We start from the raw sequence: 20,808 nt of genomic DNA, 5'->3' as shown, positions 1-20,808 counted from the left end.
ACACTGTTTAAGTAGCCTCCAAGTGTTGCTACTAATAGAAGTTAACTGATAGCTCTGGAAGCTTTGTTATGCTTCGGATGCTGGTGTAACCGGTCTCGGAGCCTCTTATTGAGCAGAGGGTGCAATCTAAAATGCTGCAGAATGCGAGCTATAGTGGTGGTGAGCTTTTTGAGGCATGACTAAAGGGCGGAATAGCAGCGGAAGAAGAAGGCGAGGAGAAGCTGTAGCCACAAGAAACAGGGAACCGAGATATTTGGGCAGCTGTTCTCTAGGGGGGTGCTCTAAGGATGGCGGATCCTTCTCCGAAGTGGGGGTCCCTTTCCAATCTAATGAATCAAACAAAAGAAAAGTGGTCGATGAAGACGACGAAAACGATGGTGAATGGCTTGAGGTTCTAATGAATCAGACAAAAGAAAAGTGGTTGATGAAGACAACAAAAACGATGGTGAATGGCTTGAGGTTCGAGGAAGGAGGCGATTGGGGAATAGGGCGAGGTCCTAGCACCGGCTCCTCTCAACGAGCTGCCGACCCTTTTCGTGAAAGATTATCCAGTGGGTTGGATGCGTATTAACTTCTCAAAGGTTTTCAGTCGAGCAGGGGAAGTCGCGGATGTAGTTATCCCTAGGGTCCGTGGATTAGGAATCCCTTGTGGCTTCGCTTTCATCCGGATGAAATGGGAGGGAGAGCTAGAGCCGGAGCATACGATAAATCTGCTGGATGGCGAGAGTTTTAGGGGACAGAATATTAGTCCAAAGGGTTAGGTTCGGGTCGGACATTGTGAACAAAGAAGAAGCTTAGAAGGCAAAGGGCAAGAAGCCTGCTCAAACAGAGGCACCGACTCGATTCTAGGGGCAGGAGTTGCATATGCAACATATACCAACCCGCAAAACCGACCTACCCCTCCTTTCTCCCAACGGAGAAGCCTCAGCAATGTCTAAGCCTTGCTCCTTTAAGGAGTCCGTAGTCAGGAACAACAACCCTCAAATGTTGAGGAGAAGAGGGGGATGTGGCAATATTGGAAGATCGTCCGATTATGGCAACATGTTGGAGAGAGAAGACTGATATTGATCCAGCCATCCACGTGCATCCCTTTGTTACTCAAGAGTCCTGGCTGTTCTTAAGGAGATCGGTGGTAGCGGTTACAAAGAGAGGCGCCTTGTTCTCTCATATCCAACTATGGCTAAAGTCATGTTGCAAGATGGAAGGGTGTGATTACAAGATAATGGCCCTCAACACTTACGATGTTTGGATTTCTCCCAAGGAGGAGTCTAAAATCGAAGAGATTATCATGGTAGGAGCTCCGTTCAAGGACGACCCCATCCATCAGGTGAGAAGGTGGGAAAACTAATCCATTTTCGGCACGCAGGATGGACGGTTTCTCTTACGGGGAATCCGTCTGGAGATCTGGAATAAGGAGGTGTTTCTTGCGATGGGAAGCTGCTTAGGTTCTGTCCTTGCCATTTACGAAAGATCGGAGTCGGGAGAGGACATCAGCGTCGCTAGGATCTGCATCAGAACGAAAAGTCTACTCTGGTGCCAGATCAGATCAGGATCCAGGTAGGAGAGGTGAGCATCCCAATCAAAATAGTCGAGGAAGAAATATGGGGTACTCCCTACCGGTGGGGTGACGAATGGAAGCTCTGCAAACAGAAATATCTCAAAACCCCATCTAGAGATGGCGTTCGGGAAGGAGTACCCCCAATAATCATCGGGGGAGCCCCAGTTCAATTATAGAGGCTTTGTGCGAACGATGTTCCTCTATAGTCTGAAGGCAGACATGTGGCGAGCGAGGAGGGGTGTGGAGTTCGGTGCGCCATGGGTGTAGAGTTACACCCATACTCCCTCCTTGTTCAGTACGTGACATTGGATGAGAGATCACATGGGGAGACCTTGGTCTCTTGTGTCGACGAGACCCCTATCTCGCATCTGATTGGAGAGGATCGGAGGGAGCTTCAGTCCCATCTTGAGGCTTAAAGTCTCCTTTTGTGACAGACGAGAGGTTTGGGTGCCTTAGGAACTGATGGTGCATCCTTTGATACTAAAGACGAGGTTTATCTTGAGACTCAGATCAAAACCAAGCCCCCAACCACGAGAATGGTGACACATGGTTCTTTTGAACCTCGAGAGACAGTTGGGTGCGAATTAACGTCGCCTTGTGGTCATCTTAAAGGCCACGTCTCAACCTCGGATGTGCACGAAGCTCCTATTGACACATGCCGAAGTCTCTCACGAGTTAATCCAGACACGTGCGGCCTTCTTCCTTCTTTAAAAGACGGGTCCGTAGTTTCTCAGGAGCTAATCCAAACACATGTGAGTGTTTTGTCTTTTGACACGTTCCAACCCGATCCCTCCTTAATAGTTGGTTCCGAAGTCTCTCACGAGCTAACCCAGAGACGTGCGAGCGAATTGTCTTTTGAAGCCGACATAAATGTCCCTCCTAACCCGTCTAAAGTAATGATTCTTTCTCCAAAAGAGGATCGAGGGTCATTCTTTTGGGAAACTACGCTGATTTTCCAATCATGAATTTCTTCCTCTAGTACCATGAGCTCTAAATCTTAGTTAGGGTCAGATTCTTCTACTTAAACAGAAGTTCAGGAGGATCGGACAAAGACGTTGACTACAAATGAGTTAAGTCTTCAAGCAGTGCTTCAGGAAGAGGGAACATGTGTTTCAACTCTAATAGACATCAACGTCTGGGCAGAAGGTTGTCAGTTTGGGGAGGGCAAGCTCTTCTTAGAAACCGTGGATGTCACTCCTCTCCAGGTTACTGCAAATGTGTTCGACAACTACAATGGTAATGAAAACATGTTGGCAACCCAAGGAAAGCGCAGATCAGAAGTTTGATTGGGATAGAATCAAAGATTCTATGCCTTTGTACTCAGTCTTCTCGGAAGACGAAATAGACTGAACGAAAGATATCATGATGCATGATAGATAGCCTAAACTATAATGATGCAAATGAATTGGTAAATGGATTATTAGAGTAAATCAAAATATAAAATATTGCCAATCTATCACGAATCTAAAGAAAGCAAGTAGTCAACTATGCTCAAATTCAAGGCCACATCACAATCCCACAGATGGATCTTAAGATTATCAATTGGAAACAACTCAATGGAAGTTAGAACTTCCATCTAGCATAGAATTCGATCTAAATTTGAGGATTCACTTGCATTTTGTTAGGGTTTGAAGATTTAAGGTTTAAGGAATTTGTGAGATCAGGGTTTGGAATTCTAGGTTCTAGGGTTAGGGTTTTAGGTTTAGGGTCTTGGAGTTTTATAGGGGAATCATCAAAGACGAAAAAGAGGGAAAGAAAGGAGGGATGTGATTGGCTGTACGGGCGTTCGTATAGATAGGAGGGGCGGTCCGCACTGTTGTACTATTGGATGTGTTTTAGGTCTAGAGGCTTTTGGGGATGGTGGGGATGAGATTTGGGAGGAAACAAAGAAAAAGAAAGAAATAGAGAGGGAAGAAGAAAAAAGTGAAAATAATACCTTGAAGAGAAGAAAGAGAGAGAAAAGATAGTTGGAATCACTCCATGGCTTCACACCAAACTCTAATCACAAGAGGAATTTTGCTCCAAAATAAAGCAAGAAGAAAATTTCATTTAATAGCCATAATGCCCTAGGCTTCACATGTCCAAGCCTTATATGCTCTATTTGGGGTGTTTTTACAAAAACACCCTTAATACTATAAAATGTCCAAAACACAAATAATATCAACTAAATCATAAAATATAACCAAAATAATCAAACTAACTAAATGGAATAACTAAAACTAGCATCCAATATGAGTCCACGATGAAGGTGACCTAACGATCAAAATGGGCCAACGGTTAAGATGGCCCATCGTGCGAATTCCAATGGTCCTATAGATGTATCCAATCGATCCAACAGTCCAATACTCTCAACTAAGCAGTCCATATGCATCTTCTCAGTGCGGGGTCTTCAACGTGGTTAGGGACTCGAATTGCGTCTACTATGCTCCTTGTAATGATCAGCTAGTCACAAAGAAACTGAGGCGGCTCTCCTCCTCTGATAAACTCTAAAAGGTGCTCGTTAGTCATCATATCATAGATAGGGTAGGAAGGAAGCTTGGTATGTCCTTTCAGTCTTGTGATGAAGATGCAATCGCTTTTGCTCAGTTTATAGAGCAGAGAGGTGAGGAGGTGGTAAGAATTGTTTATCGAAACCCCAAGGCCCAAAGGGAACTAGTGCGCCTGGAGACATTGGGTAAGTTTGTGTCAGGTATCAAGCAGAGGCATGGGCAGGAGGGCAAGATCCGTTTTGTGATGAATATCCTAAGCTGGATCGTCAGGGGTCTGGGTAGCAAAGAGAAGAGGTTGCATGTTAACAAGGTCTGTAGAAGTTCAAAAGCTCAAATCATCGCCATCCATGAAACAAAATTTTCCACTAATGACTATATTTTGGATGATTTTTGGGTTTCTTCCAAGGATTACGTAGTCTTGGATGTAATGGGATCAACTGGTGGGATTTTGGTGGCTCGGGATTTGTCTATTTGGAGGAAGGAAGATAGTTGGAATGGTGAATTCACCGTGTTAGTGTTGTAGTTTGAGATATCATCTGGTTCAAATGGCTATTCGCTGCTGTATACAAACCTTGTAAGGTTGCTGTAAGCTCGAGATTCTGGGACGAGCTGCAAACAACCCTCCAGGTGGTCCCTGCCCTGGTGGAGACTTCAACGTGATGCACTTCATTCATGAGAAGTCATTAGGGTCTCGAATCATTTCTAACATGCAGGTGTTTGTTGATTGGGCTTAAAGTTTTGAAATAATCGATATTCCCATGCAAGGTGCCAAATTTATGTGGTCTAATGGTAAAAAAAACCCAACCATGTCCTAGTTAGACAGGTTTATGGTGTCCCCAAGTGGTTGAGCAGATATCCTCCGATCCAGATGAAAGGTTTGGCTAGAACAATTTTTGATCACAGATCGATCCTCCTCTACTCTACGTACGACAGTTGGGGACCTAAACCTTTTAGGTTTGAACTCTCTTGGCCTTTTTTGGGGGGTGGCAGTCGAAACCTCACGTATTGCCGATGAGATCCACGCACTTGATATTAAGGAAGAAGGTCAAGTCATATCTGATGAAGAAAGAGATAGGCGTTGTGCATTACTTCAAGAATATTCGAAGCAACTAAAAGAAGATGAAATTAAATGGCGACAACGATCCCGAGCTTTATGGCTTAAAGAAGGAGACTGTAATACGAGTTTCTTCCACAAAATAACTTTTTCTAGGGCCAGGAACAACAAAATCTCTATCATTTTAGTCGACGGCGAAAGAATCAAAGAAAAGTCTCAAGTATGCAAAGCCATAGTCTCCTTTTTATGAGAAGTTGCTATCCTAGGAAGCTTGGGCCAAACCGCAGCTTGACTACTTGCCTTTTGCCACATTGTCGGAGGATCTAGCAAAACAGTTGGAATGTCAGATTACAGAAGAAGAAGTTAAGGAGGCCATGGATAGTTTAGGCCATGACAAGGCATTGGGGCCGGATGGTTGTCCATTGCCATTCTTCCAAGTGTTTTGGAACATCTTAAGAAATGACGTTCTAAATTTTGTTAATGAATTCTTCCTTCATGACGGTTTCCATTCGGCGTATAGTGCAACGTTTATCGCTCTCATACCCAAAAAGGAAGGAGCTGAAAATATCAAAGACTTCCGCGTGATAAGCCTCATTGGAAGCCCGTATAAGATCATAGCAAAAGTCCTTTCCTCGCAGTTTAGGGGTGTTATGGACAATATTATCTCAGAATGTCATGAAGCTTTTGTGGGAGGTTGTCAGATCTTGGACAACGCCCTTCTAGCACACACTATTCCCCTTAAGGTAGCGGCCTTCACATGTCTCATGGGCAGGAAGAAGGTCCTCACTATTGATAACCTTAAAAAATGCTCTTTCGCCATTATGAATAGATGCTATTCGTGTCTTCAAGCCGAGGAGTCAGTGGACCACCTATTTATTTCATGCCCATTCGCTTTCAAGGTGTGGTTGCATGTCCTCTCAAATTTCACTTCAACATTCCCCTTCCTAAGCAATGTCAGGGACCTTCTTTGGGCTTGGCATAGGCAGTGTTTTAAATATCGACGATATCAGCCGATATATCCCACGATATATCTTGTATCCCACCCGTGCGATACGAAATGCACAGGTAGTGCCGATATATCTCACCTATTCTATCTGGTGAGCATTTTTTATTTTTGATCTATGTTTTTGTTGTAAATCACGTTAAATCAGTGTCAAATGGTTACAAATTCATGATTCTTCATGTATTCCATGAAAAATCATGGATTTTGAACTTCAATTTTGAGATTTGGGGGAGATAGGTCAAGTTGAGAAAAATCGAAAATTTTCAACTTCTCGCAAATCAGTTGCAATCTTTGTATCCAAACACAAAATTAAACATGTATGTAACCTAATCTAGTGATACTTCTTTTGCTTTTGTATGTATTGCTTGTGTTTCCATACATGTCTTCTTACATTTATAAATTATATAAATAGACTTTGAATATACTTCCATCAGTTCAATTGAAAAGCGCATATATTAGGACCCTATACAAGGAAACCCCTATTATGTGCACTTTTTTGTGATGTTTTGATTTTTAAGTGTGTATTGATGTCCTTTTCAACAATCCTTAATGTTTCATTGAAAAAATCGACGAATTTCCCAATGTTCCCATGTTTCCCAACAACAGCGATACATTACGCGATGCAACCGATATATCCCATGCGATAACCGATATGTTTCCGTATCCCAAGGGTGCGATACATTGCATGATAACGATATTTAAAACATTGGGCATAGGGAAGGTCTTTGAGTCAAGGATGGGACCAGATGGCAAATCTCCCTTCCAGCGGTTTGGTGGGCAACATGGGCTGAGAGGAATAGACGTTGCTTCCAAACTCATCCCTGTCAACTAAAGCGGTCATAGCTAATGTATTTGCTTTTGTTTATGAATGGGGGGCCCTTGTAAAAACCCCAGGGTGATGAGTGGGGTTTTTTTTTTTTTTTTTTTTTTCCAGTTGTTTGGTGAGCCTTTGGCTCTGCCTTCTTTTTGTTCCCTTTGTATTTTTTTTTTCGCCGGCTGCTGTCGACGGGCCTCTAATAAAATTTTCGTCTACCCTTCAAAAAATAATGGCGCAGAATTGATTTGGGTCCATTTGGATGTACCTGCTATTTGCGATAAATTAATGTTCTTGCACAAATAGCTACTCATCTAGTTAACTGCAAGCCTGGATGACTTGGAAATTTTCCATATGGTGATTTGGGGCAGAGCAAACCTTCTCTGGATTGACATCCAGGGAAAAAAAACAACAACATCCCAAATGAGGAGTAGACCGCTTAAATAAAGGAAATATTGTTGCAACAATTTTTGTATTGTAAAGTCTAGAATAGCTTCCTGCATCTCTAGAGCTTAATCTGGATAAGTTCTCTTTGTCATTTTGAGTTTCCAGTTGATCTGTATTTAGTGTTGTTGGTTTATATTTCTTAATTTTTGCTCCCACTCGCATGTCTGATTGATTTAGCTTCAAGTGCAGAGGGAGGGAGGGAGGGAGGGATTCAAGTTCCTTTTCTGTTGATCTTTTTATGCTGATGTATGCATGATTGTTTAGCTTCAAGTTCCTTTTCATTTGGTTTTTGATATCCCCATGATTTTTTTCTATTATGCATTTCTTTGTTGTTTCATTTCTCCTCGTAATTTTGCTATATTCTTGCAGGATTTTTTTACTATAATGTTACTGAAGTAATTTGCATTTCCTTTGGCTTCCTGCAGCAAGAATTTTTCCCTAAGCTGATGGACTTGTTTAGGATCTGTGAAGACCTTGAAAATCAAGATGGTCTTCACATGATATTCAAATTGGTCAAGGGGATCAGTCAGTGCTTGTATTTTTTTACTGTTCTGTGCCTACTTTATATTACTTTTCCTCTTGCCTATTGTTGATATTAAGAAACATCTTTCCTTTTCTGTTGTCTGCAGTTCTACTTAATAGCCTTCAGATCTTTGATAAAATATTTGGAGATGAATTCATCATGGATGTTATCGGCTCTCTTGAATGTAGGTTATTTTAATGCCATCTCGCAATTTACTTTGTTTGCTCTTTAAGTCTTGTTGCTTGTTTATAAAGGTTTCTAATTGGGTGATTTACAATGTATACTGCATCTATCAGCTTGCATGAGAAGTGCGATCTATAGGTAGAGAATTTGTCTTATTCCGATGCCAAAATTTTCATGCTGCACTCTGTATATACTCTCTTGGTCTTCATGCTGTTTTCAGTATTAGCAGACAAAGGAATAGGAGTATTTTGATTTGTGACCGGGTAGCATATTCTCTTCCAAATTGCTTGTAGGATATTTATGCCATCGTGGAGTTTACTTGTAACTCTTTTGAAGGGGCGGCATTCATCTAGTAATTATTTGCAAGGATGACAAGGAATTGGCGAGTAATCTATTTCTACAGTTTTTGCTGGCTAGAGAGGTGTAGAGTTTTTAATCAACCTCTTCAGGATCTTTTTGGGTGTTTCATACGTTGTTCCATATGCTATCCTCTTCGGGCTAATTAAGGAGAAGAATTTGAGAAATTTTGAGAATCTGCATTGGCGACTTAAACATTGACTGGGAAGGAATTTTAGGGTGATAGTTACTAAGACATCAGTATAAAATGGAGGTAGATGGCAAAAAGGGAGAGGGAACCTAGAAAAGAGGAAGGTACCATGGAGAGAATTGGTAAGTGGAGTAATTAAATAACTTTTCTTGTGTCCGTGTGTTTTTGGCTTAGTTATATGATCCTTCTAACGAGTTGCCACTCCTGCCTCAAATTGTGGTTTAGACTTGGGCTCCTGCTTTCTAGTTGTTTATATGTGCTAACATTTCGAAACCGTTGCTTCTCCACTCTCGCACTAGATTCTATAGCCATTTCTTTTCTCACTTTGTGCAACTTTAGTTTAGGGATGAATACTATAGGGGCATGTTACCTTTCAAAAAAAAAAAAAAAACTAGAGGGGCATGTCAAAGTGACATATCCTGATTCAATTATATTTAGAAGATTCAGATGAAGCTAGGCTAGAGTCTAGACTCCCTTTGAGGATTGGAAGTTTTTCCGCCATCACTGATGGGAGTTCTACTTGGACACGTGGCACTGGTGCCATGTATTCAAGTGTCCCAAGTGTTTGCTCTGCTAATTGAATTGGGAACACTTACTCAAATGCATAATAAATAGTCGAAGGAAACTTTGAAAAGAGTGCATATTCCGTTCTAATCAGAATCATCTAGCAAAAGTCTAGATTACCAAATTATCATCATAATCATCTAAGCCTTATCCCAACTAATTGGGGTTAGCTTCGTGAATCCTTTTCCGCCATTCCACTCTATGAAGGGGAATTGTGGTATATTCCACTTTCAATTAATTGATTACCAAATCACCAATTAATTAAATATTGAAATACCATACAATTATTTCATGATATCTACTTTAGGTAGAGAAGGTCCTAGCTGGTTAGCATTTTCATTGTGGTATGTGGATCATGTTACCTATAAATACAAGAAATAAACTAATTTTTTTTGGCAATCCCAGTTATTCCAGGGTTGGAGTCCTTAGGGATGATCATGTTGTGATCAAATCCATTGTTTCCTACCCCGATGGGTAGAGGTGGGCATCGAGTCGAGTTGGACCGGATTGGGTCCAACTTGACTCGGTCCAAAATTTTTAATGCACTAACCCGAACTCGATCTGATTCGGGACTGAGTCCGGGTCCTCCGACTCGATCCGATCCGTTGCCTTGCTGGCCTGACCCAAACTGAGTTCAACTCAGTTAGGGAAACCGAGTCGGATCGGGTTGGGTATGGTTCGGATCGAATCTTTTGTTTTTTATTTTTTTTGAAAATTTAAAAAAAATAACAAAATATGATTTTCACTGTTAAAAAATTCGTAGGGCCCACCACAACGTTTATTTTCCATCCAATCTGTTAATAAGGTCACAACTACATGGATGAAGAGGAAAAACAAATTTCATATTGATTCGAAACTTTCGTGACCTCTAAAAGAGTTTCAATGGTAGACGTTCAACCCCTTACTGCCTTTTGCAGTGTGGTCCACTTGATCTTTAGATCTGTCTTATTTTTTGGCTTAAGCCTTAAGATGAGCTTGCCAAATTGATGGACAGTTTGGATATAACACACCTCATGATGGGACCCACAGAACTTGCTGATGTCAATACACCAGCTGGCTGGTGCGTGGTACACCTGCCAATCTGCTTCCTTTATCGTCTTTCTTTTCTTGGGATGCAGATTTCCTGCACTGGGATGCTATGTGGGGCCCACAGTGATATTTGTAAGAAATCCACACCATCCATCAGTTGTGGGAGCTTAGTTTAGGACATGATACCAAAAAATAGCTGGATCTAAAGCTCAAGTGCCCTGATATTTATATGCCATCCAAACAATTTATAAGGTCATTCCCACTCGGATGAAGTGAAAACACCAAAAACTTCTTCTGATATTAAACTCTGTGGCCATGCGAATGTTTCAAACGGTGGTCACTGAATCTACATTGTTTCCTCTCGTAAGGGCCACTTGAGTTTTGGATACACTTCATTTTTGGCCGCATGTCCTAAAATGAGCTCCCAAAACAGTTGGACGGTGTGGATTTATCACAAACATCACGGTGGGACCCACCTAGCATCCCACGCAGGAACTTGTGAGGCTTTCGCAGGAAATCCGTGTCCCTTTTCTTGTGTTAGAGCTCGGTGCTCGATGCACCTTGAGCCATGAGTTGAGAGGACGGATTGGCTACTCCCCCTGCCACCAGCTAATGGCCGGTGGTCGGTGCTCTGTAGACCCCACCATGATGTATTTATTTCATTCATGTCGTCCATCTATTTTTCTGGATCATTTTATGGTATTAAACCAAAAATGAGGTATATCCCAATCTCAAGTGGACAACATTATAGGAAACAGTGTTGAATGAACATTGTGCGGATTGGATTGGATTAGATCCAATCGGATCGGATCGGGCCAGATTGGTCACTGATCCAAACTCGACTTGATGTACGGTCGGATTTGAGTGGGCCTACTCGATCCGACCCAATCATGGCCTTCGGTTTGGATCAGATAGGGTCGAATTTGTTGGATCGGGTTGGATTCTGCCCAGCTCTACCGATGGGATCCTTATGCCCAAATATGTTGGAGCCATTCACTATGAAACCTCGAGTAGAGATCTTTGTCACCTAGGGATTGGTTGGGGGGCAACTTTGGTAACACAAGAACATGACTGTAATCCGCTTTGCATCGAGCTTTTTCTATCAACTGTACATGGTGTCTTTTTCAGTGGATTAATGTTTCATTTCATCAATCCCCAATAAGGAAAATTCCATAGATGATTGCCTCACCAAGGGGCTTGAGGTCATTTCTTTGTACTTCGGATTGTATCCATTGCCTTAATGGATTGGTGTGTTTTGCTTGTCCTTTGGGTGGCTGTAATAAAATCTTTTATTTATGATTTTTTTTTTAAGTAATGAGAATTTTATTAAAAGGCCCGTTTGCACGCAAGATGGGAAAAGAATTGAGGAAAGAAACCCAAAGAGATTGACTACAACCCTAGAGCAGAAACTAAAAGATCTTGCTTAACATTAAGATTGGCTGCCCACTATAAAATAGAAGCTTTGACAAGCGTAAACACGGTCTCACTTGATCCTGACTTGTTCCAAACCGCCAGAAAGATCAGCCATCCAAATGGCTCTAATGGAGTTGTCCATACCTCCCCCATGCGATGCCCATAGAAGGTCTCCAACTTTCCCCTGCATAACCCATGAGCACCCGAATAAGGCCAGGGAGTGCATCCAAACTAAAAACGTGAATGTGCAAAACATGAAAAGATGATCTATGGTTTCAACATCTTGGTTGCAAAGGTAGCACATGTTCGAGATAACCATTCCTCACTTCTGAAGATTATCAATCGTCAATACTTTCCTTCTCCCTACCAACCAAGAGAAGGCAACCACCTTAGTTGGAGCATCGTAGGACCAAAAGTGGTAAGCGTAAGATTTACCAGAAGTTGACAATGCCGGGCTTAACATTTCATAGAAAGAGCTTACTAAAAACTGGCCTGAGCTATGATTGATCCATTTCACCGATCTGGTTCACCCGTAGGGATCTAAAAGCGGAGGTGGTGTAATAGGGAAGCAAGTTCGATAATCTCCCTATCCATTAAATTTCTTTTGCAGGGCATCATCCAATGCTCCAAAGGGCGTTTGTTGTGAAAACAGTGGGCTTCCTTGAAGTCTTCAGATGTCGCAAGGCTTAGCCAAGGAAGGGAAATCAAGATCAAGGGGACGTTCTCCACACCAAGGGTCCTTCCAAAATCTGATGTGGGCAGTGTTCGAAATATCGGTATCGCACTATGTATCGCACCCTTGAGATACAGATACGTATCGGTTATCGCATGGGATATATCGTTTGTATCGCATAATTTATCGCACTTTTTGGGAAACATGGGGAAACATTAAGGAAATGGTTGAAATTTTTAATGAAACTTTGAGGATTGTTAAAAAAGCCTTTAATACACATTTTTAGATCATAACATCTCAAAAAAAATATGTACATAATAAGTTTCCTTTGTCTAGGGTCCTAAGTTATGCGATGTTTAACTGAACTAATGCAACTATATTTAAATTGGATGCATGATATTTATAAATATATCATAGTCATGTATGAAAACATAACTATTTGGCGATATCATTTTAGGCCATGAGAAAAGAATGAGTCAGATCAAAAGCTCGAGTGGACCCCACCACAGAAAACAGTGGAGAGAGTGAAGCCCACCATTAAAAATTTCTAAGGACCACAAAAGTTTTCGATCAAGCTGAAATTTATTTTTTCCCTTCTTTCATGTCTGTCTTAACTTATAGACAGGTTGGATTTCAGATAAACATCATAGTGGACCTTTGGAAGGTTTTAACGGTGGGCGTCCCTCTCCCCACTGTTTTCTGTGGTGGGGTCCACTCCAGATTTGGATCTGACTCATTTTTTGTCTCATGCCTTAAAATAATATAGCCAAATGTATGGACGGTGTAGATACACCGCATACATCATGGTGGGCCCTATAGAACTTGGTGTGTCACTTCAGTTTGGCTACGCAACTTGTCAGGACGCAGATTGCGTACTACCCCCGCCCATCCTTGGCTTCGAACGGGCGGTTCTGTGGGCGGGCCCACCATGATGTATCTATACATCCAAGTCGTCAATCCCTTTTCTCATATTATTTTAAGGCATGAGCACAAAATTGAGGCAGATCCAACATTCAAGTGGACCACACCAAATGATAAGCTTGGTTGCATTAAAATGCACAAAGCATTAAATGTCAGTTGCATTAATGCTAGTGGTCGGTGCTCTGTGGGCCCCACCATAATGTATTTGTTTCATGCATTCCGTTCATCCATTTTTACGGATCATTTAAGGGATTAATACAAAAAATTATAGGGATATAAATTGTAGGTGGACCACGCCACAGGAAAACAATAATGATTGGATATCCACCATTAAAATCCTCGTAAGGCCCACTGTACTGTTTATTTGACATCCAATCTGTTGATTGGGTCCTAAAGACCCAGATGAAGGGAAGAAATAAATATCAGGTTGATCTAAAGCTTTTATGGCTCCCAAAACGTTTTTAATGGCCACCGCTCATTCAACACTGTTTCTTGTAATGTGGTCTACTTGAGTTGCTTATATGGTTTAATTTTGGGCTCAACATCTAAAATGATCATTAAAAATGGATGGACGGCGTGGATGGACCACATACATTAAATGTGGGCCCAAGTGAGTTTATTGAGTACCATAAGAGCGTACTGAGTAACGCACCACGCACCGATTGCATTTTGACGGAAGCGGACTGCGTACTGAGTAACTCAGCGTACTGAGAAAACTCTGTGGGGCCCACCATCTTTCATGCACTGTATCAACTCCGTAAATAAGCTTTATAATATAATTTTAGGGCTTTAAACCAAAATTTAATCATATCCAGAGTTTCAGTGGACCACACCACCTGAAATAGTGTGAATTGAAGTCTACCGTTGAAAAGTTCTCGGGGCCCACAGAAATTTTAGATCAAGATGATATTTGTGTTTTCCATTCATCCATGTCTGCGTGATCTTATGAACAGTTTGGATGACAAATAAACATCATCGGGGGCCTTAGAAATGTTTCAACGGTGGAAATCAATACTTCCATTGTTTCCTTTGGTATGGTGTACTTGACCTTTTGATATACTTCAGTTTTGGGCTCAACCCCTAAAATGATCTGGAAAAATGTATGGACGGTGTGGATAAATCACATGAATTCACAGTGGGCCCAACAAAGTTTACTCAGTACGATGAGTGTCTGAATAACTCAGTACACGTCCCGATTTCAGTAACCCATCAGCGCGACCCCTTTCACCTATTCGCGCCTCTCTCCTTCCCATTCCCTCTCCTTCACGAATGCATGCCTTCCGAGATTCCGGCGAGGTTTCCTCAATCCGGCCTGATTTCTCACTGGAATCTCGAAAAAATTTCCACGGACGCTCTCCAATCAGCGAAGAAAGAGGGAAATGGAAGAAAATTGCAAGAAAAAGAGGGAAAGCGTATTTACCTGTCGAATGGCCCACCTCCGATCACCGATCTTCGCTGTAGCGTACAGGTACTCTTCGATTTCTCTCTTTTTTTTTTTTTTTTTTTTTTTTTCTGATTCAATTTTTTTTTCCGCGCGATATTGTCGATATATCAAGCGATATCGACGATATATCGGCCGATATCTGGATTTTGGGTTTTTTGGTATCTTCCGGGGGTTATCGCGAGGGTTTCGTCTCGCAGGGGTGCGATAACGATAATATCGGCCGATATATCGATAACACTGGATATGGGCACCATCACCTAAGAAGAAAGAAATGCCTTCCTTAAAGTCCCTTCTCACCGCTGATATGGTCTTCCAGATATGAGAAGCCCGATAGAGTGAGGATTCCTTTACCTCTCATCCTCCTTCCTTAAGACCATACTTACAAGCAATTAATGTTTGCCGAAGCTGACCTTCCTCTATGTTGAATTGCTAAAGCCATTTACCAAGGAGCAGTGAATTCATTACCAATAATTGCCGAAGACCAACTTTGCCTTAAGAGATACGCTTACAGACATTTTCGCATTTCAAGAGATGAATTTTGTTTCCATCGTTCGAAGCTTTCCAAAGGAAGTCTCTTCTTAAATTTTGAAGTCTAGTTGACTCCTAGCCTGAGCGAATGAGGGTTGATATCAGTTAGGCATCCAAACTTCGAACTTTTCAAGGCTATCTGACCTAGGAATGATTTGATGAACTTTTCATGGCTTTCGACTTTTGTTATGGGTTCGGTCAAGTTGTATGCTATGCATGGGACATCTCTAATTGTCAGCTACATGCATGATACTTTGGAAGCTCCTACAAAGGGATTGGACAGACTTAACTTTGATATTGTATTTTGTTTGAATTATGTATGGTTTGTTGGGAACGCAACAAGCCCTAACACGGCTTGTCGGGCGCGGAAGCAACCTCAAATAGAATCAAACAATGCAATAGAGAATGAAAATTCTAGCAACCATAGTGAACACACAAATTTTACGTGGAAAAACCCTTGTGGGAAAAAAACCACGGTACCATGCGACGTACAGTCCATTATAATCAGAAAGTTACAAGAGATGGAACAACTTACAGATTTGAAACCCTAGATCCCCATTCCAAACCTCTCTCTGCGTTAAGCACTCGTTTCTTCTTTTTAACCCTAATCCCGTATTATAAAGGCTTATATAGACTTCCTTAGGAAATTAGAAACAAAACCCGCACTTATGCAGAAATTGCGCATTCCATCGGTCGAGCGAGATATCAACAAGGAGTATCGGTCAACGGAAACAAACCTCAGTTGACCGGCAGAGGAACAGAGTTTGTCGGTCAACCGACACAGAACTCGGTTGACTGAACATGCCTTCTCTGCCAGATTGAAGGCACTTGATCTCCATGGTTGGGGCTATTGATGACGAGCAAATCTTTAAGGATTATGCATGAACTAGATGGCTGGCACAAATCCTCCAACAAATATCTGTCGGGACTGGATACTCTTCCAGTGCTATTGTTTGGGCTAGAGGTGGGGCTCACCCTTGGAGGATCGCAAACATCACTGAAGAAGCTAGAGATCTGTGGGGATCAACCTATTGTTTTTGCAGCCATTCCTAGAGAAACCAACTTTAGATGTGGATTCGGACTCAGCAGGGCTAGTTGTGCTAAATTTGCGTCAGGGGGACATGGGGATTTATGATGTTGGGGAGTGTGTATAAGTTTATTGGTCATCTCTGATTCTCTTTTGTGGTAGGCCGTGAAGGTGCAGCATACTGCCCCCCTCGTATTATTTTGTTTCTTTTTCTTAATAAAAGCTATATTATCCATTAAAAAAAAAAAAACTGTTTGGTCGTGAGTGCATCAAAATTCTATTAATTCTTTTCTATATCCCATTTACACTTTTGACATTCATACAGAAGTCAGTGCTTAGTTAATTATATTGCAGAGCATTCCTTCTTCTTGTCATCTCTTCCTATGTTTATTCGCACATATTCAACACACACACGCGCACACACACACACACACGCACACACACACACACGAAGGTTGAATTCTTTGTTCTTTGCATCTGAATTTGCCTCTAAAGTGGAAATGACTGGATTGCAACCACCTTTGTTAACAGTAATATTGAGAATGATCTCCAAATCACAATTACGTAAATTTCAAAGTGGACTTGAAAGGAATTTAATTGCTAATTGAGGGTGGCATCTTGTGATGGTAGTTGTAAGCCTCATTATGATCTGGTCTTTCCCCTCGTTTAAACTGAATGTTTACAATTCAATCACTTGTGCTTCCGAATGTAGGCGTAATGTGATGTACTAATGCAACCATTTAGCTATGTTCATTGGGAGTAGCATGATTGATTGTCACTTAACTATGAATTTTCTTGTGTTATTTGAGAATTATCTCCAAATCACAATTACGTAAATTTCAAATTGGATTTGAAAGGAATGTAACTGCTACTTGAGGGCTGCATCTTGTGATGATAGTTGTAAGCCATATTATGATCTGGTCTTTCCCCTTGTTTAAACTGAATGTTTTCAATCCAATCACTTGTGTTTCCGAATGTAGGCATAATGTGATGTCCTAAAGCAACCATATAGCGATGGCATCGGGCTCGCATGATTGATTGTCATTTAACAATGAATTTTCTTGTGTTATTTTATGTGATACCAACATTTTCTGCTTTTATGTTTTCTTGTGACTGTTGCATAGATGATCCTGAGGTTCCTCAAGTGCAACGGCATCGTGCTTTCCTGAAAGAGCATGTCGTTTTTAAAGAGGTAACATGTCCATGGTTTTCCCCTTTCTAATGGGAGATAATGTCATCAGCGAATGAAATGTGTTGGTCTCTTTAACTAAACAATCTGATTTTGTATCTTCCTTTTCATAGGCCATACCAATTAAGGATCCTTCGGTATTGTCGAAGATTCATCAAACCTACAGAGTTGGTTATATAAAGGTTTGGAATCTTTCACTTAAGACATTGGGCTATATGATGGTTTGTGGGAACTTCTGGCAGAATTCTTACTGTAATCACTTAAATTTTAGGATGTCATTTTACCAAGACTATTGGATGAGGCGACGGTTGCAAATCTGAACTCTATCATTCATGGAAATAATGCTGCTGTGAGATTTTCAGCTTGATTCTTAAACATTCTGAGTTAGGTTGGCCTTTCAAAATTCTAATATGTACTTTGCTATTTGTCATAGGTTGTTTCTTTGCTGAAGGATGATAGTACTTTTATTCAAGAACTGTTCGCAAGGATGAAATCATCTACCACCTTGGCAGAATCAAAGAGGAATTTGGTAATTTGGCACCTCTTTTTTCATCTCTAAGGCACTTTGCTTTGACAGTTTTCTGTAAATGGAATTGAAGTGCAAAATCTGGTAACATGAAATGAAATTGAAAATTCTTCAATTTTTTTCCATTTCTAAAATTGTAAAATATAGATAATAGATATTACCTTTCATAATGTGTGTGTGTGTGTGTGTGTGTGTGTGTGTGGTAGATACTAATATGGAAATGAATTTAGCCGAGATAATCATATTCTTACATTCCACATCAAAATTTAAGCAATTTATAGCATTCCATTACATGCTTGTGTATGGTAAACGATATAGCAATCAGGCATGAAATTAGTCAATTGAGAGCATATTTCCTCTGATTCCATTTGATCACCCTTCAATTCATAAGAAAGAAGTGCTTTCAAAGTAAAAAATGATGAAGGGCTAAAAATTCCATCTTTAGTACCATTGATTTACCACTTTTGTTAGATAGGATTCAGTTTTTCCTATTTTAAGGATGTCAGAAAATGAGCAAATTTTATTTCCTTACTGGTCTCACAACATTTTTGTCAGATAGGATTCAGTTTTTCCATTTTAATTAAGGATATCAGAAAATTAGCAAAGTTTATTTCCATGTTGGTCTCACAACAATCAACATTAGAGTACAAGTTACTATGAACAAATAGTTCAATATAAATGTGGGTATATTCTGCATGTATGCATATCATTACTCACAGTTGCAATTCCCGTGTCACTGCTTTCACTCTACAGCTTAGAAATCTCTATATTCATTACAAAGTTACAAGCTGATGTTTGCAAGAGTCAAAGCAACAACCAAATCTTCAATTTAATTTACTAAATAATGGAGATTGTGCCACGGAATGGGTTATTTGATAGTGCATACCCGTTAATTGTTTTTACAATGGTAGGATGTGTTTTTTTAGAATTGGTTGTGAATGTTTCTTTTGTTTAACATTTTTGTTAACGCATTGCTTTACCCCTTGCTGCTGCAAGGCTTGACCATGTATAACTACATTCTGGAACAGGTTTTGTTCTTGCAAGAGTTTTGTAGTTTAAGTAAGAGCCTGCAGTTGGTCCAGCAACTTCGTCTGTTTCGGTATGTTATTTTTCTAGTTTTTCGGTTTCGATACCCTATTTTATATCCATTACTTCGATGAGGATCAGTGATTGTGGCATTTGTCAAAATTCATCTTTGAATCCGTATTTTGTTACTTGTGCGGAGTGTCATTTCAGGAAGTATCAGATTCAATATGGCAATCTCGTCAAATTGTTTTCTGAATTTTAAACTTATATATTTCTTACAGGGATCTTGTGAATGAAGGCATCTTTGACATTATCACTGACGTTTTACAGAGTCCAGACAAAAGGCTTGTGTTGACTGGGTAATTGTTGTGATAGATTTTCTCATATTTACTCTGGGTAATTGATTTTGCCGACCCCAATTAATTGGGATAAGGATTAGACGAGGACGATGATATTTATTCTGTGCCTTCTCTATTCAGATTCTCCAGCTTTAGGGTCTGTTTAGTTTTGACTTTTTATTAGACGTTGATAATGATAATCTTTAGTTATCTGCTCAATCAACTCGAAATGCAGGACAGACATCCTTATCCTTTTCCTTAACCAAGATCCAAACCTCCTGAGGACATACGTCATTCAACAGGAGGGCAATGTACTTCTTGGACTCCTGGTACGTATGCTGATTATATTTATTTATTTATATATTTATTTTAATTCGATGATATTTATTTATTTATATATTTATTTTAAGTCCTGGATCATAATAGTTGCAGCATCGTGCATGGCAACGTGTGGTTGACTTGTTTCTTGTTTCTTTTTGCTTTTTTCCTTTTTTGTTCTCCACCAACTTGCCAACTGAATTGAGGTGTACCATCGACACATGTTTTCCTTGCTTGTTCGATCTTTTCATACTGACCAGTTAAAAGAAGAATTTACTGAACATTAAAAAAAGAACTGCTGTACCCAAGTCGGATAAGAGATCTGCATACCTTGAGACTTGAAATCTTAATCTGCTACGAGTCCAGTGTTCCTTTCAAAAGCATAAATAAATAAATAAGAATGTTTGAACTCTGATTTTAGTATTCTGTTATAATTTGAAATAAATAAATAAGAATGTTTGAACTCTGATTTTAATATTCTGTTATAATTTGTAGTGAAAGTTTTTTTTTTTTTTTATTATTTAAAAACAGCTTATCAATTGGTCACAAATCCTATTGTCAGGGGGAGTATTTTAACATGCTATTAAAAGAAGGGGTCTCCAAGCCAGGAATTGTATTAGCACTTCCTATCACTGTCTTGATTGAATTTTTGTAGTTGTCTTTTTAATAAATATATGTTGTAATTATGAGCAGCAATGAATCATTGCAATACCCAGATAATTTTGATTTTTAAGGATCCACTGAGCCCGATTCTCACTGCATTCAACACCTGTACCTGTACTACAAACTGCGGGAGAGGCCCATTTGCTCCTTAACTAGAGAATCGGCTTCAGAGTGTCCCTACCTAGGAGTATGACAGAAATCAACTTTGAACGACATAAGAATCTTGGAATTTTCTGAACTTGCACTTCTTATGCCATTATTTTCATAGTTATGTCTGAACTATTCCGTGACGCTTTGCCTTTTGACAACTTAGTCAAAGTCATGGATGGTTTATTTTTCCTATTAATTGGTGCATCAATTCGCGGAGGTTTGATTTACAGGTTAAAGGTATGATAACGGACTTTGGGGAGGATATGCACTGCCAGTTTCTCGAGATTATGCGCATTTTGCTGGATTCATTCACGTTGTCTGGATCACAGGTGCCCTGGATTATTCCTTATCTGTTCCATTTCATGACTTCTCGATACGAAT

The 20,808-nt window shown here is 40.3% G+C and overlaps 1 protein-coding gene across 5 annotated transcripts in view; it reads left to right on the top strand.

Moving 5' to 3' along the window:
* Positions 1–20,808, top strand: part of LOC131224775 (uncharacterized) — a 57,846-nt gene that overhangs the window by 24,007 nt on the left and 13,031 nt on the right. For all 5 annotated transcript variants that reach the window (XM_058220137.1, XM_058220135.1, XM_058220133.1 and 2 more), the window contains exons 9-18: positions 7,791–7,890; positions 7,995–8,072; positions 17,342–17,409; positions 17,520–17,588; positions 17,678–17,755; positions 17,840–17,935; positions 18,961–19,031; positions 19,240–19,317; positions 19,532–19,625; positions 20,658–20,756. In XM_058220137.1, the coding sequence (XP_058076120.1) occupies positions 7,791–7,890; positions 7,995–8,072; positions 17,342–17,409; positions 17,520–17,588; positions 17,678–17,755; positions 17,840–17,935; positions 18,961–19,031; positions 19,240–19,317; positions 19,532–19,625; positions 20,658–20,756 (831 nt within the window). The remainder of the gene's footprint in view (positions 1–7,790; positions 7,891–7,994; positions 8,073–17,341; positions 17,410–17,519; positions 17,589–17,677; positions 17,756–17,839; positions 17,936–18,960; positions 19,032–19,239; positions 19,318–19,531; positions 19,626–20,657; positions 20,757–20,808) is intronic.

This window comes from Magnolia sinica, chromosome 14 (genome assembly GCF_029962835.1).
Source record: "Magnolia sinica isolate HGM2019 chromosome 14, MsV1, whole genome shotgun sequence".
In the NCBI taxonomy this organism is placed as follows: Eukaryota; Viridiplantae; Streptophyta; class Magnoliopsida; order Magnoliales; family Magnoliaceae; genus Magnolia; species Magnolia sinica.
Note: the sequence above shows the minus strand (reverse complement) of the source record. Positions and strands in the feature narration are given on the sequence as shown.